General features: G+C 39.4%; 1 protein-coding gene across 1 annotated transcript; it reads right to left on the reverse strand.

The window, feature by feature from the left end:
- Window positions 1-936: 936 nt before the first annotated feature.
- On the reverse strand, window positions 937-15,664 carry vapal (VAMP (vesicle-associated membrane protein)-associated protein A, like). The gene is made up of 6 exons (XM_063886682.1): window positions 15,450-15,664; window positions 7,876-8,028; window positions 6,524-6,627; window positions 4,994-5,074; window positions 2,731-2,910; window positions 937-1,937 (listed from the first exon to the last, which is right to left on the reverse strand). Exons 1-6 carry the CDS (start codon window positions 15,616-15,618, stop codon window positions 1,776-1,778), a joined length of 849 nt encoding a protein of 282 aa, XP_063742752.1. The 5' UTR covers window positions 15,619-15,664; the 3' UTR covers window positions 937-1,775.
- Between the last annotated feature and the right edge of the window lie 1,154 nt (window positions 15,665-16,818).

Below are 16,818 nucleotides of genomic sequence, written 5' to 3' on the forward strand. Positions count from 1 at the left end.
GGCCTATCAAGTAGTGGATGGGCACAACTATCACTTTGCAAACGATGCGATAATATTGTCACGTGGACACAATCCTTCAGCTTGTCACCGTCTGCGTATAGTTGCAGTAAAATATGAACTGGTTGTTCCCCCTCTTGACTGCAACAAGCAAAGAACCAAACAAAAACATCCAGCGGTCCTTTCCCACGCTACGCTGTCCTCCTGGAGTCCGTATGAATCATGCTACTTTAGGCTTTAATAAAATGATTGCAGGTTTTTCTTTTGGGGAAAATAAGCATCCTGTAAAAAAGGTTCTGTGTTTTAACCTTCATGCTGAAGTAAGTTAGGGTTGGGGCCAAAAAGACCACTGCAGATGTTGCCATGTAAAGTGATCTAATATACTAAAAATGTACCCAATTACCTTGACAGAACAACCTCAAAAATACTGAGAAACTGCCTATTTTTTGCACGATGAAACCAATAACATGTAAGAGAATATCCCCCCACAATCCCCCCTTTCTAACTTAATTTAGCAGTACAGAAAGAGATCCAAACTTGTACCTTGATTAGTCCTGTCAGTTAAAGTATACCTTCAGACTGATTGTTCTTATTAAGGTTCATAACAGAGCAGATGTCCAAGGCTGATAAAGCACTTTCTAGAGACTCTTGGCAGCTGATAGCTGAAAGCCAAATAATATGAGCTGAAATGTCATGAGGAATGAAGACTACATCCAACACCATACTTTGTCCTTGTACTAAGAAAAATGTATCCAAATAAAAACCGTTGGCAGCAATACTGAGGGAAAGACCTGGCACACAAACGCAGTACGCTCATTTTATAGCATCCCATAATTAATGAATACTTATTTTAGCTGTTAATCTGCCCTGTCCCTTCCCCACAAATAAACCATTTCCATTTGCGATCATCGAAGCGGCAGACACAGGAAAAGACGGCAGTTGAAACCACATTTTTATTTCTTCAATGCTTAATACCATGGGACAGGATTTTAAGAATGGAAACCTTATTTCAGTCAATATTTGCCTCAGAAGGAATATATGATTTGTATAACAATAATAATATTAATAATAATAATAATAATATATAAAGTCTGCATTGGTGTTGTGAGGAAAATCAAAAAGGACAGAAATGTACAAGAAGGAGGAGGCACCTATTATCTTCCCCAGCTGGACCAGAACATTCCAAGACGAGAAGTAGAAATTACAAACCGAACAAATTTACTTCAGAGGCGATCCAGCGACAGGTAGAGCAAGGTCTTTTTGATGCAAGTTCTTTCCTTTTTCTGTTTAAAAGGATTTTAAAACAACATTTACAAGACACCTAACATTCCATTCAATTCCTATTAAAAACAACAGAGAGAAAAAGAGAGAGAGAGAAATAAGAGAAATAAATCTAATGGTTTTGACTGCCTCTTGCCCATGGTTCGCTCTAGGTGCATCTTCCATGTTGACTGATCGTTTACATCTTTCATTGTCCCGCCACATTACCTGTATAATCCAGCCATCACAACACAAAACAAAAGAAGGGAGCAATCACTTTTTCTGTCGCCTTTCTTTTCTCAAGTGTGTCGTGTACTAATCGTGTGAGGTTGTAAAAAGGCGACGCCTTCGAATGATGCTGTACAGATGTGTTCACTGTAGGCCACACTACCAATGATATGGCAAAGTCAACACAAAGACTTCTCGGTTTTTCCAGGCCTGTTTTATTTCCGGAGCTTGGGCGGGGGGGGGGAGGGGGGGGGCGGGAGTGGGGATACGGCTGGCATGCATCTCCCAGTCTACAAGATGAACTTCCCTAGGAAGAAACCGATGAAGATGGCTGCTATGACGACGAGGAGGGAGGGCAGGGAGGCGGTGCTGGCTTCTCGGCCGAGGAGACTAGTTGAATTTGATGTCATGTGGTCTGAGCGAGGTACCTTTCTCATTCTAGTACCTTCATCCTGTAAGAGAGGAAGAGGAGCAGAGATCAGTCAGACAGACAGTTCCATACAAGAGGTGTAAATCACAGGTTTTATGATGACACAATCAAATCAAATCTTGGTGAACAGGATATTTGTTATATCACAGTCTGCCGCGATATGATTTTGAGCCGATTAAATTCAGGGGTCTTGGACTGGGAATCGTAGGGTCGCCGGTTCAAGTCCCCGAACAGACTTGAAATATGGAAAGTGGACTGCTACTTGGAGAGGTCCCAGTTCACCTCCTAGGCCCTGCTGTGGTGCCCTTGAGCAAGGCACCGGACACCTCCAATCCCCCCTCCCCATTGCTCCCCGGGCGCTGCACGATAGCTGCCCACTGCTCCTAGTACTAGGATGGGTTAAATGCAGAGGACTAATTTCACTGTGTGTGCTCTGCTGTGTGCATGCATGTGACAAATAAAGAGGGTTTCATCCTCCGATTCTATCTATTATAGATGTTATATGTCCATTTAACCAAATCAATTCAATTTATATCAACTCACAAAAGAAACGTAAATGTGATTAGACACTTCAGTTACTTAGCCCTTTATGAGCTGCGCTTGGACAGAAAATGGTTATGAAGGGTTTTTTGTTTTATTTTGGAACATCATTTGACTTCACAGTAAGATTTAAATTAGGAAATGAGCAGAATTCAATTAAACTCATTTGATTTCCGGTTCCTGGTATCGTACATGTTGGCTAACCGTCTCCCTCATTGGGACACTTTTATAGAGCAGAGCCTTCGGTCATGATATAATATATCTACACATCGAACCTTTAATTGCCGGTTCTCCTCGACCATCTTGTTCATCTCAGCCTGCAGCCTCTTGCACTTCTCCATCACTTTCTTCATCTCCGAGTCGTCCAGGGAGGCAGCGAGAGGCACCGTGGATGCTGAGGAGTCGGACTTCGCAGAGTTCATCACCGGGGCTGCTTTGGTCGCCTCCACGTCATTCTGCCCAACAAGTAAAGAGAGAGAGTGAACCACTGAAGTGAAATTCAGCATGCCCGGGGCTAAGTAGGGAGGTTAGCCTCTAGACGGGAAACTGAGCCAGAGAAAGGCAGCCTTGTCTGAGGCCAAGAAGCTCACAGTGCCAGATCAAAGAGACCAGCGAGGAAATGCGTCGCTCCAGAAGTCGTGTTTGATGTGGCCTCATTTCATGGGATAGACAACATGACGGCATTGGGAGCTTCGTAATGAAAGTACAACAACTGTATTGTAGATGAGGGTTGACAATCAATACACAGACAGGATATGATGTTATTATGCCTCGTACCGCAAGCCGAGAAAAGCATTTATATGAAGAAACATCCAGGCCCAGCTCAATTCTCTACCACATGATATCAATAAGTGCAACAACAAACCGAGGATGCCCGATCGTAACTTACTGTCCTTTCTGTCACACAGTGGGCCTGAGACTGGGGTTATTAAGTGGGAGCATATGTTTTATTATTGTAGGCCCCTCCAAAGTATATTCGAGCATCTCAAATATCCACCACGTCACTTGGCCTAACCACACCTCTTCACTTACTGTGTGAAATCAACACTACGTGAACTAAAAGGGCATTTTAGGAATGTTTCTAATAAGATGATTTGGTTAGAAAACCATCACAACCCTGTTATCTTTGAAAGAAATATCCAGACGAGGCAAAGCTTGTCTAAAACATAAGCAGTTTTACATCAACTTTGCTTAATAAAACTGGCAAAATGATTTGACCGCAAACTGAAACGGGATCTAAGACCGAGAAATTTAAATCTGGCAAGTTATTGGCTGTCGTTTAAACCTTAAAACTAATTCCCTGAACACTGACGATAACCTGTGGTTGTTTAATATTTTCCTCAGGCCTCGTCCGGTAGAAGTAGTGATTTATGGAGCATGGGATTATTTGTTTTGCACCACAGATCCATCTTTATAACTTTGTAGGGGGATAGAACTTTGTAGAATGTGTCAACCAGTACTCTCAGTTCTTCAGAATGTCTGACACTAAAATAGATAGTTTGTTGGTACTGTAAAAATTAGAAGTTAGACTCAAGCCAACTCATTCCTAAATACTAAAGAAATGATGCTCCGAAATGTCAACATTAGCCCTTACTGAACATCTTCATCCTACAAATCTTCCTCCTCAGCAGGTTGCACATCATCTACAGGATCCACGTGCCAAAGCAGAAAGCAGACACCCGTGTTGACTCAGCAGTCCTTAGATCCTCAGTGCAGAGCCTCTTAACGTAAGCTAAATCTGGCTTGCCCTGGTATATTTTCACCTTAAATGTGAGGACCTGCTGAGCTGCTCTCCGGCACTGCTTATATAAATCCTGAACACACTGAGAGCTCATTAATACAGGCTCCCAGAGTTCACAGGGGCACGGGTTAACCAAGAACAAATTAATGCAATCCACTTTTTAAAAAAGGCATGTGTACAGCTTCTTTGCAAACACTCAGATAAAGGTTAAGAGGGTGTGTGCCATGTTTGAGTATAGGATTGGGAAACCATACACCCCCACTAGAGTCATAGCAGAACTGTTAAGACTCAAGGCTTCACCAGGTCTCTCAATACGGGGTCTAAATTAATTATGTTATTGTTAACACACTACTTATGTGACTGGGCTCGATGCAGAAATGGAACGCTTTCTCAGCAGCTGCACTCGGTATTCACACTGGAGCTGTTGCGCTTGATTTAGGCAGCGAGTGACTTTATCTGCTAAAATGCTAAATGCAGTGCGGACGGCACATTTGTTAAACTCTGACAGAAAGACCTGGAGTCAAGAGTAAGCAAGAAAAACGTACATTAGGAGGGAAGAAAACCAGACGCTAAGGTTTTGTACTCCCTTTAAATAATCTTTCCCCGGTTTTGTCATTAGAGCAGCACCCTATACTCAATTGATATTATAGCTGTGGATTCCCCCCCCACCGTGTTTCCCCTTTATGGAACTCATTGGTATTCTGGAAATGTGTCCTTCAGCGACGAAATCACACTTCAGATTCTGATTTTAATTATGTGGAAGTAAGCAGTTTTTAATGTGCGGCGGCACCTCTTACCATTTTATCGTTTTCAGAAGGCAGCTCGAAGACACATCTCAGCTTGGAATCCATGAGATCATCTGGTTTTGCATCTTTCCACTGGTGGAGATGAAAAATGGGCATGTTATTCATCAACTCAAACTGCTAGCAGCTGGATTCACACACACACACACACACACACACACACACACACACACACACACACACACACACACACACACACACACACACACACACACACACACACACACACACACACACACACACACACACACACACACACACACACACACACACACACACACACACACACACACACACACACACACACACACACACACACACACACACACACACACACACACACACACACACTACTTTATGGTTGAGTAAGGGATATATTTTGTGTCACAAGGTATAACACAGGTCAGTAATGAAATACATGTTCCTGATAGAGACTCCAGATTCCAGAGTGCTTATGAGGCGCAGTCCTACCTTTGTTCCTCTACACTTCCTGGATTCTGCTCCTCATTCAAAACAAGCCAGTTCATGAACATGACTTCGGGGTATGTGACTGTTTCAGTGGCTGACTGAGCCTCTGCTGTCCTCTGGTGGACTACTGAGAATGCGTCACTGCTCGATTTGATTCTTTTTTTTTGCATGGCGACTCAGCAGAATGCCAATTACCCTGCCATAAATGAGGACTACATTCAGATGTTTCATTTATTGACATAAACAGCTTTTGCATAATTAGTAGTGGTGTCCAAATGAATGACCACATGTTTTCAGTGAGTAAATATTTACAAAGGAGAGTTGAAGTTTCACTTTCTATCTACTGACCCAAAGCATGCAAGACCCTCTGCCCTTTTGGCGGGTTTCAGTTACGGGTACAGTGGGAGGGATCGGGAGCACGCAGCATCACGTGTGAATTCAAAAAAGCTTATTTTTACTGATTCATTTGAAATCTTTCTACATAATAACAACCAAACTATAACTGTACGAAATGATTTAGTTCCATAAACAATTGAATTGGGTTTTCAGTGTAAACGATGTAGTAATGTTACCATTTGACTCTTATTATTATTTGGAGACTTATTTTCAGTTAAAACATTGACTTATTTCAGCAGAATATCACATGTATTTTGGATACACGTTTCTTTTCGAATCGAGGAAGACATTTCTTGACCCACCGACCCTCATTTGGTGAAAATCTATCAAATTCAAATAGCTTTAGTTTGAACAACAAGTCGTTTATTTTGCGACAGGTTTGGTTCATTTTTTGGGGGGGGGGAGCTGAGTTATACACTATATACTCTAAGAACCATCAGAGACATTTCAAAATGAAAGCGGTTTCTCACAAAGAGAGAATTCTGTTGTTTTTGAAAGAGCAACACAGGAGTGAAAGCTGACTTTTGCATCATCTCAAATTATGAAGGTGTGTGAATTTCCAAACAATAAAAAGGCTAGTTACACAGCTGATTAGTGTTGTGCTATATTGAGTTTAAACAACAACTTTGGGAAAAGTCTTAAATAAATAAACACACTTACCAATGAATCCATGTCAGAGACAGTTGATGGGGCAAAAATGGTCTGCACCATGAATTTGTGTTTACTTTTCTCATTGGGGTCATAGTCAAAGGGCTGTAGCATGACTGCAAAGGAAAACAATATCATAGTTAAAACATTTGAGTAAAGACATCCCTGCACAGAAGAAATGATACCTTAAATATTTAAAGATAACTCATCCTTCGGACATTCTTATGTCATTTGGTCATCTCAAATGGTCACAGAAGATCGAAGGTTTTCTGATAAATAATCCAGTTTTTCTTTAACTGGATCGCTCTATAATCTCCTCACACATCTGAACATAAAGCACTTTATTTTCTAAATGTAATGAAGGTGACAATCTTCATTTTCCAGCAAAAAATACTCAATCCAAATGAAAACAGTAGCGAACAAGCCTCGTGTGATCCGCCTCGATGAGCGGCTGCTCCTTGTGGTTAGCTTGAGTTCTTTTCATTTACAATGTACAATGGTAATGGGTTTACTGAGAGCTGCCTAAATCACTTCACACACGACCAACGGGGGCAGCGTATTATGTCATAATTCTGGATACGATACAAATATTTGGAACATGCCGAGCAGAGAAGGGACAATAACCCTTTATATTTTATTCCTCCAACATTGTCATCAGCAAACTCAAAATATGTTTAGTTCAGACCTACATTTAGGCAGGTATCGCATCACAGTCATATTTTAGATATTGTGTAAACAGGAATACAGGAAGTGGATCGTGCTGTGGTTGCGGTGTAAGTGTGTGGACATTTGAACGTTACCGTTAAAGCGCATTATACCTATTTAAGCTGTCTGCAGTTGCTGAAGGAAACTTTACATTTCTCCAATTTGAGCAAGGAAACGGTCCTTAATACGACTTGATAAACTAATAACAGAGTTTCAGGAGCCCCAGTGATGCCAATCTGACCCTAAAGAGCCGATTGGAAACCTACATTTGCCCAGGGCTTCAGAAGATAGGCAGTTACACTTCAACTTTGCTCACCTTACCGCCTTCATTGCATTACAGCATCATTACTGCTGCGCAATTAAAGGTAGACAGCGATTCGCCAATCATACTTGTCTCGAGATGAAATGTAAAATAATTTGAATATATTGTGTCTTTTTAAACGAGAAAAGAGAAGTTGTTGTTGAATTCGATCATTGAAGTGTCCAATATGTGGATTTGATTTAGTGAAAACTGCTTCCACTTAGCGTCAGACCTTCTTGGACTGTGACCCCATTTTGCAACATGTTCCTGACCTAGTTTCCATCCCAGGTTTTCCCACCATCTCTCCAAGCTTTCAGAAAAAAGGCAGATAATAAATACAAAAGTCTGAAAAACTTACCAGAGATAATGACAGTTGCTCCGGGATCAATGACACCGCTGTTTGGCCGTACACAGTATCTGCGCGGCGCAGTCGTCTTCACTTTGAAACAGACTTTTCTGTCAGAGGGGTTCTTCAGTTTGAGGTTGGTGGTGACTACATCTGTAAAAGGACCTGATGGGAAAAGAAAGACAAACGCAAGTGCATTATTATTTCTGTATTTGGAGTACACTCTCTAGAGGGAACGCATCAGATCTGTAAGATGGTGCAGCTATTCTCATGTCACAAAGCCGGCCTCTAACTTTTTGCAGCACCACCCTTTGTATTGTTAGTCAGCAGCAATCATTTGGAAACCCCCTGCAAAATCCAACATGATCCAAAATTTCAATGGATTCACATTTTTTAAGTGAATTTTGAATACCAGAAAAATGAAGGGTAAATACCATGCATTTTAACATTGGAACTGCAGACTCAAATTCAATTTCAATGAACACCACCTCCCTGAGTAAATTCAATATTTCAAGTTAAACCTTTTCCATTAAAGACACATAAGGCCTGCAATGTTTTTGCCAAGGTTCAAAAGAACTTTAAAAAGATTAGCTGAAAAATACAGTCAAGCTGCAACTCAATAAGGCCTAAATGAGTAAGAGGACTAATTGAATACTGACTTCCTTGGCTTAAAGCAGGATAGTTCTACTGTTAATAGACTTAAAACACCAGGCAAAACTAAACGGATAAAAGCCAGCGTTACTTTCAAAATCAAAGACTTGCAATAAACTTCAGTATTACTCATGTATTGCTTGGTTGGAGCATACTGAGGACTTTCCAGCTACTTACAACTCATTTGTAAGACATGTTTGAGAGCCCCTGGTTTCAGAAGATGCTTTGTTAAAATTGTAAAAAAATTATTTTCAAATGACTGAACTTTCGTGCCTGATGGACGGGTATTACTACCTAGACATGCAAAGCTTATCATGAGACGATCACGAAGATCAGGCGGCTCCAAAAAATATTATGCTCCGTTCCTCCCCAGGTTGGACATCAGGAGATCATTGATTAGCTCTACATCTTGTGACAGAGCTCGCTTCAAATTAGGACCGTAACCAGGGTCAGCACCATCCAGCTTTGATGAGCCATATCGTGAAACTTTGGATCCCAAGATAAATAAAACCCGATCAGAAAATTAGTGCGGAATCTGGAGAGAAAAATATCCCATGATGCATGGTTACATAATATCATGGGGGCTTCGGGTGAGGTCCCCCGGTGTCATCTTTTTAAATTCTATCCCCCTTGTTTTTATGTTAATGACACAATTTCTAATATAAACTTGGGTTTCATAGAACTTCACTCACAGTGGAACAATTTCAAAAAGGAAATACTGCAAGTTGTGAGGTCATGGAAAACAAAACATTAATTTTGGACCAAGAATGCACCTTACTGGTTTGGTTCAGATAAAACACATGCAGGTCCAGAGTTGAGCAAACCAAGGCAGTCTTAGTACATTCTACTAAGTTTCTTTTGTAGTTTGAATTGAGAAGAGTGTTTATGTCAGACACAATCGCTGGTTGTCGGGCGACATATCGGCCAAAGAAGTGATGCATAAAGTTCTGTCAGTAACCAGGATTTAGGTTTTGCCAGGTGGGCCCTGATGTAAAACTCATGAAACATGGGGACACCCAAAACTGTCCAACCGAGTAACGTAATGTTTACCAACTTGATTTGACTAAAAATTAAAAGGGGTTAACCGGAACAACCGCTGGTAGTTGCACTGACAGTGGTCGGTGAACATATCACTGCATAAACGTCTGTGGCCGGAGGGGTTGATTTATACAACATTTGAGAATATGATCTCTTTAGATTCTGTATAGATCCACAATTCATTTTTGGAAAATATCTACTGTACAAAAAACTAATTTGCAACTAAAGGACAGTAATGTTAAATAGGGCTGAACGATTAATTGCATTTGCGATAATATCGCGATATGACAACACGAGATTTTCCAACCGCAAAGGCTGCGATTTGACTGGCCACGTGACTTGCGAGCGGAGCCGAGCGGAGCCGAGTGGAGCCGAGCAAGCAGGGAAAGAAGTCAACGCTGCGCTTGAACCTGTTGCACAATGGCCTCAGGCTGGTCAGAAGAGTGCACGGCTGGAAGTTTGGTACCAAAGAGGGGCGGCTCGTCAGTTGTGTGGAATTATTTTGCCTTTAAAAAGGAAGATGCTGCGCAGCGTCAGGTATTGTGCAGAACGTGCCTCGCTACTGTTGCTACCTCACAAGGTTCACGATTGTAATCACTTTTATTTATTGCTTGTGTTTGTTGAAAAATACATGAGAAGAAGACCTTGAAAAAAAATGTGCATGTTAAATCGCAATTGCAATATTGAAGAAAAAAATTGCAATTAGATTATTTTCCAAAATCGTTCAGCCCTAATGTTAAACAACATAGCGTTATTGGAATTAATATCGTATAATTTATTGAAAATAACAGTAGTTTAACAGTGTTTTTGTGTGCAATTTATTTTTAAAAAGACAGCTATCTAACGTTTACCTATTTTATCTATGGAACAGACATTAACCTGAATACGTGAGGATTATTAAATTATCAAAGTGTCTTTTGTTATTAATTAGCATGAATGACATTACCCTTTGTTTTTCGTTTGCCTTTTTGCGTCTACACATACAATTTACTAGCATCCTTACATTACATATTGATTTTGAATTGAGTCCTGACTCTCAGAATAATAAACAGTGAGAGAGTGAAAGATTCACACCCTCATACATAGTTTCTCCAGAATCAATCAATTCAAAATATGATGGTTAGTTAGGAATCTTTTGTTTTGTTTTAAATAATAACAACTTTAAATAAAGCTGAGTTCCTATGTTCAACTTTCCTTTAGCTCCAGTGTTTATAAAGATAAGAAGCGAAGCACGACCCGATAGGAGAGGCTCCACCCAGCTAAAGCTAACACGTTTTGGTGATGACTGAAGGCGTTGTTTGAACACAGGTGCGTCACAAAGGCATTCCTACAAACCTGAAAAACATTCTCTGCAGCACCTGATATTTCTATGAACAATCACGGCTTCCAACAACTTCGTTTTTCCTCTTTTTTTCAAGCTAGTGGCAGAAAATGTGAGGTGCTTCCTGCTGTGACCTAACCAGGTTGATACAAACACTTGCTGACGTGTGACGTTCTTTGTCAAGATGCAACGTTTCACCTGTTATCCTTTGACCCCTTATTAACTCACTTAAGAGTTGACCAGTGCCTTTGTGTAAGTCTAAGCCCAGAGTTCTGTAAGTTGAAATAATGATCATTCAGATGTTTTTGAATGAGTAAGGAATGTAAGTTGAAAAGAATGTGACTGACAGAGCAAAAGTACATGGCAGGTATGATAATTACAGCTCGTCAACCATTCCTCCAGACTATGCAGGTGAGAATGTAAGGTTACCTGAAGTAAGGTGTAGAAGTTATGTTGGGTGTATTAGTAAAACTGGGACTCAGACAGATAGAACCCTGGAAAGCAGTACTGCACATCAGATATACACCCACATAGCCTGCATCCATTGCCTAAATCTGAGAAGCCAACTTTGCTCAAGCAACGTTAGCACCGTCTCTCTCATCTCGTTGCCTGTAAACTGAGTTAGGGTCCCCCAGGCCTGTCCTAATCTAAAAATACCAGCCAAGGAAAGGAGGGCTGCCCCCTCTAGCTTGCTGGAGGAATCCCAGCAGGGGCTCTAAAGCAGAGCAGCTCTCGATATACGCAGACCAATTTAGATTGGCCTCAGTGACAGTAAAGGAGAGGTGGTCATCTTTCTTCTACTCATATTGCTTCTCAAAGGCTAAATAGGCCCCATTTCATTTTCCTCTGTAACCCACCTTAACTACAGCAAACCTTTATAAATCAAGCTGATGCAGCACTGGTGTAACTTCAAGTCAGCTTTGCAACATTTCATATATCATTTCATAATAAGACCATACCAGCATCATTTCCATTCTAATTTCTGGAGTTTTGTTTCTCAGTAATATAGTTTAGAATATGAGCTAATCATTTATGAGTAGTCTATCAGCCTATTGATGAACTTTGCAACTAAACCTTGCATTTATTCTAGTGAGTAAACGGAGGGTGAAAGTTTAACCTGCCCGATTACAGAAAATGTAAACCTTGTGATGAATCAGAAAAAGCGTAATTGGGAGAAACATCATCTTTTTAATCCGATAAAAGGAGGGGTTCAAGGACATGATCAGATTATGACAGACCACGTCTCAGCCATCAGACTAAATGTCAAAATAAGTTAGGGTTTGGCTGAGAGAGACGCATTCATTTAGGTATTTGGGTTTAAGTTGTACCTCTGACTTAAAATGTATCCTTAAAAAACTGATCCGATTGATGCAGGCAAAACCTTCATTCTGTATTTGCATTACATCACTGAAGTTGTCCGATAAAGCACTGTTAAGCAGTTGCACTGAGCTCTACATTATTCAGATGCTCATCACTACTGTAACATTTTAAGCAGCTTGTTTTAAAAATGAACTCACCATGCCTTTTGTTTTTGTTTAAGCTTTGGCCTTTTGCAATTACATTTACTGGCATGCTCCATTCATCACCAGAAGACATAAACCTGATGCAGTCAGGCCTACTAGTAGCAGAAGAAAACATTTATCTAACTGGTTATTTAATTTAATATAGTACAGACAATGGGTGCATATTTTTGGGATAATAGAGGCTTTCCTGCTTCTTCTCAGTCCGTGTTATCATCAGGTGTAAAGTTCAAATAGGACACCTCATCCCCAAAACATCTCTGTAACTTCCCCTAAACCAAAGCTATTATGCGGGTCTGGTATTTTGACTGTTGACCTTTCCTACAGTCCTGTCATGTCCAGGCTGCAATCAGTATCCACTCATATCTAGTCCTAACTAACAATCAGCATTTATGATCATCAAGACAATGAGCTGAAAGATGTGTGGTTCAACCACAATGCTACACTCATCAACAATAAAACAGTGTCTCATTGAAAAATAGGTTTGCAGCAGAGACTCAAAACTGGGGCAAAGGCAATTAAGGTAAAACAATTCTGGATTTAAATGAATAATGTTCACAATAAATCCTTTAATTGCTGGGAACGTTTTACAACACTGTTGTCTGGAGAGACTAGCTTACATCCACACAACAGTTACTGTTATCACAATTACTTCTAATGGTCACCTTATAAAAAGAGCAATGGTTGAAATAAAAAAAGTCACAAACTTAAACTACATATGGTAGTTTCTGAAACCATGAGCAGGTCTGCAAAACAGATGTGTACTATATTGAAGGGCATTTACTTACTAGTTATGTTACAGATTCAGATGATTAGCTAACAACATATACATAGCAGATTTGGAGGAAGTTATTGTACCTCAGTAAAAGTATAACTACTATAGTGAAGGGATACTCTGTTACTAGTAAAAGTCCTGCTTTCAAAATGTTACTCAAGTACAAGTACCTTACTATTACAAAATATACTTAAAGTACCAAAAGTAAAAGTACTCCTTATGCAGATTGGTCCATTCCAGAATAATATACGATATGTTTTGATTACAATTATTGATCATTAAACTGTTATTAAAGCTGGTAAAGGTGCAGCTACTTTTAAATCCTTTGCATACTGCAGGGTAGTTTGTGAATTTACTCCAGGTGTAACTATATTTTTATCTGAGTGTTGTCTATTTTTCACATTAGTAATACAAACTCTGCAAAGTAACTAAAGGTATTACATAAATGTAGTGCAGTAAAAGTACACCATTTACCTCTGAATTGTAGTGGAGTAGAAGTACAAAGTAGCACATAACTGAGTGCTCAAGTGAAGTACAAGTACCCCAATATTGTACTTGAGTAAATGTACTTAGATACTTTACAGCACTGGCAGTAGAGCAGCTAGCTACATTAGCTAGATATCAACTTTTGCATTAGCAAGCTAGCCTAGCTATAATCAGCCAACAGTTCCCAGACACATCATTGAACCTTATCATGGACAGGCAAACACCCAGTGGTAATCTAATGTGTGGACTGCTTTGATTTACTGTGATTGTAAGGTTAATGGAGTTACAAGAAAATACATTACTTAAGGAAAGTGTTATCCTACAGGCCATGAGACTGTTATAAGTCCAGCGCTCTGTGCCTTCATAACCTCACACCATTTATCCGTTTGCCTCTCACAACAACAAGCCGTATTTTATTCAGTGTACAGTATTTCATTAATATTCTACTTTTTAGATGATCTTATTCTGTTTTACATGAATATATTTCACTCCTCCTGCATTTACTTTCACATTAGTCTTGAAACACTATGCCCTATTTTTATTTCTAGCACTATGTTTTATAGTTTTTTAGGCTATATATTTATGTTGAATTGTTGGAGGAGCCTGGGACTTATATTGCCATTACTACACTGTGGCTACCATGCATATGACAATCAGTGGAGGAAAGTAACCAACTACAATTTCTCAAGTACTGTCCTTTGGTACACATTTATGGTACTTGAACTTTACCTGAGTATTTTCATTGTATACTACTTCATGCTCCTAAACAACAACATTTTTGAAGCAAATGCTGCACTTTTTACCTCATATATTTATTTTACTGATTTATTTTCTTTCTAAATTCAGATTCACACACAACACTCAGATAAATAAACATTAAAATATGATTATTTGGTATAGATTAAACCATCCAATATTTTATCGAAGTAACTAAAACCATGAGAGGGTTAAAGAAAAATGAGGTGGCAGCAATTATGCTAAGAAGTTTTCTCTTTAAAACATGTAACAGTTCTAGCTTTTTTAAATGTGAAGATTTGCTGCTTTAGCTTTAACATATTTTTATATTTATAGAGTTTATTCTGCATTGGGTACTTTTACTAATACTTTAAAGTATATTTTTCTTTCTCGTTGCAGTACTTTTACTTGAAATGTAGTATTTTTACAGTGTGGTATTCGTACTCTAACTCAAGTAAAGAATGTGAATACTTTTGCCACCACTGATGACAATAAAGCCTTTGAATCTTGAATGAGCTAAATGTTGCTTTCGTTATTAACGTCAGTTAGCAAAGTTTGTCATTCAAACGGTCAGTTCCTTCAGACGTCAAACATTACACATGTCTGGAAGGACACTACATTTATCACAAAAACGTAACTCCACATTACGTCCGAGTGCTAAGCATTTCAGGGTAGGCTGAGCCCCAAGGAAACAACAGTTGCTAACACCTTTTAGCCACAGCATAACGTTAGTAGCTCATGTTAATACTAAAGATACTTCGTTATGTGCTCACTTCAGCTAACAACAACTGGCAGTTATCACACATTCTTCCACCTCTCGTTGCTAGGTGTTGTCAGGCATCAGGTCACAAATGGCAGCCGGTCAAGGGGCTCGCCACGCCGGCTTCCACGTCACTACAGCTCGAGGAGGAAACAGCGGCCTGTTTCTTTCCCTGGCTAACTTAAAATGGCGGTTAATGCTAGCTAGCTTACTAGCAGCGAAATTTGCTTAGAGGGAGTGTGAAATCGCTTCACTCAGGTAATTTTCCGCCACCACGCCAATAAATGTTGATTTACGTACCTTTAAATTTGAGGTCGGCGGGAGGGTCAAGGATAAGGATCTGTTCCAACTTTGACATTTTGGCTGCACTGTATTTCGGTGTCGGGGAGTTATATCTGACAAGTGGAAATCCTAGATCCCCTGCTGCCACTACTGAGTCAAATGCTGACTGGGCTCTGCGGACGAGCATGTGGGTACAACTCTACTTGAACGTGCGTGTGCACAACCCTGTTGCGCGTCCACGTGGCTCAGCAACTGATGTGATTATGGCTAAACACAGTCATACTGCGGTTTACACTGAAACGTAAGGACAAATAACTTAAATACATTTGACCCCCTGGCATTTTAATGGATGTTACGTGGTCTATGTTTGTGGTTTTGTACTTGTTTTCTCTTTTCAATTTCATTAAGAAGATGAGAATTCTTATTATATGCACAACAATTGGCAATGGCAATCTTTGATTGCAGATCACTTTAATTCTTATTAAATATGGAAAGGAAAAATCACTTGAGTTAAAGCATGATAGCCTACTGCGGTTACAATAAAAAGGGAAAATACTTTAAATCAATTAGGAGAATCCTTATTTGACCCCCTTGGCATTTAAATGGATGTTACGTGGTCTGTGTTTGTGGTTTGGGTTTAAATACACACTGAGGGTGTTTTGTACTTTGAAAATTAACCTGATTGGGACTTGTTGGTTCCTCTTTTCACTTTCAGTAGTAGCGAGTCAACATTTCTTTATTATCATATCATTTGCACAACAATTACAGATTGGCGATTGGAATCGTTAAACTCACCTCCCCAACAAAGCTCATTAAGTATGAAAAAAGTATATGATAAAAAAAACTACCAAATTTAAAACATTACAATGAAAAGTGTAAGTTAAACATAATGCTTCAATACAAATACAACACAAGTTTATACATTTGAAACTTTTCCATTATAATTATCTTTTAAATGTCTTCATTAAAGCTGTATTACCAGTTGATGTAGCCAGTAAGTACTCTCTAAATTAAAAAAAGTAAACTAACAATCTTTTAATCAATCTTTATCATATCTTTGAGATTATGCTGCAGATTACTGCTTTCTTGTTTGATACTGGGCTGAAACATATTTCAATAAGAAATAATACATCTAATATCATCCCGCCAGTTTATCGGAAAGGCTATATTTCTTTAATGATTTATTCGCTTTTTGAGTAGGTCAGGTATATGTCATAGATTGGATTTACACTTTTGTTTACCTTAAAGATTGCCAGTGTCATAAGTGCACTTATTAAGACAACGTGTGCTGTCAATTTCAAAAACCACATTATCAACACATTAACCAAACAGGCGTATATATTTGTTATTGTATTCAAAACTAAGACTGAATAAGAAATAGAAATAC

This window comes from Eleginops maclovinus, chromosome 6 (genome assembly GCF_036324505.1).
Source record: "Eleginops maclovinus isolate JMC-PN-2008 ecotype Puerto Natales chromosome 6, JC_Emac_rtc_rv5, whole genome shotgun sequence".
NCBI lineage: Eukaryota > Metazoa > Chordata > Actinopteri > Perciformes > Eleginopidae > Eleginops > Eleginops maclovinus.

Excerpts from the sequence above, each read along its gene's own strand:
- vapal (XM_063886682.1), bottom strand. The coding sequence starts at position 15,618 with ATGCTCGTCCGCAGAGCCCAGTCAGCATTTGACTCAGTAGTGGCAGCA. Across the intron at positions 6,628-7,875 it reads AGCAACTGTCATTATCTCTG|TCATGCTACAGCCCTTTGAC; the intron begins GTAAGTTTTTCA and ends TTTCCTTTGCAG. Across the intron at positions 2,911-4,993 it reads CTTCTGAAAACGATAAAATG|AATGACGTGGAGGCGACCAA; the intron begins GTAAGAGGTGCC and ends CTTGTTGGGCAG.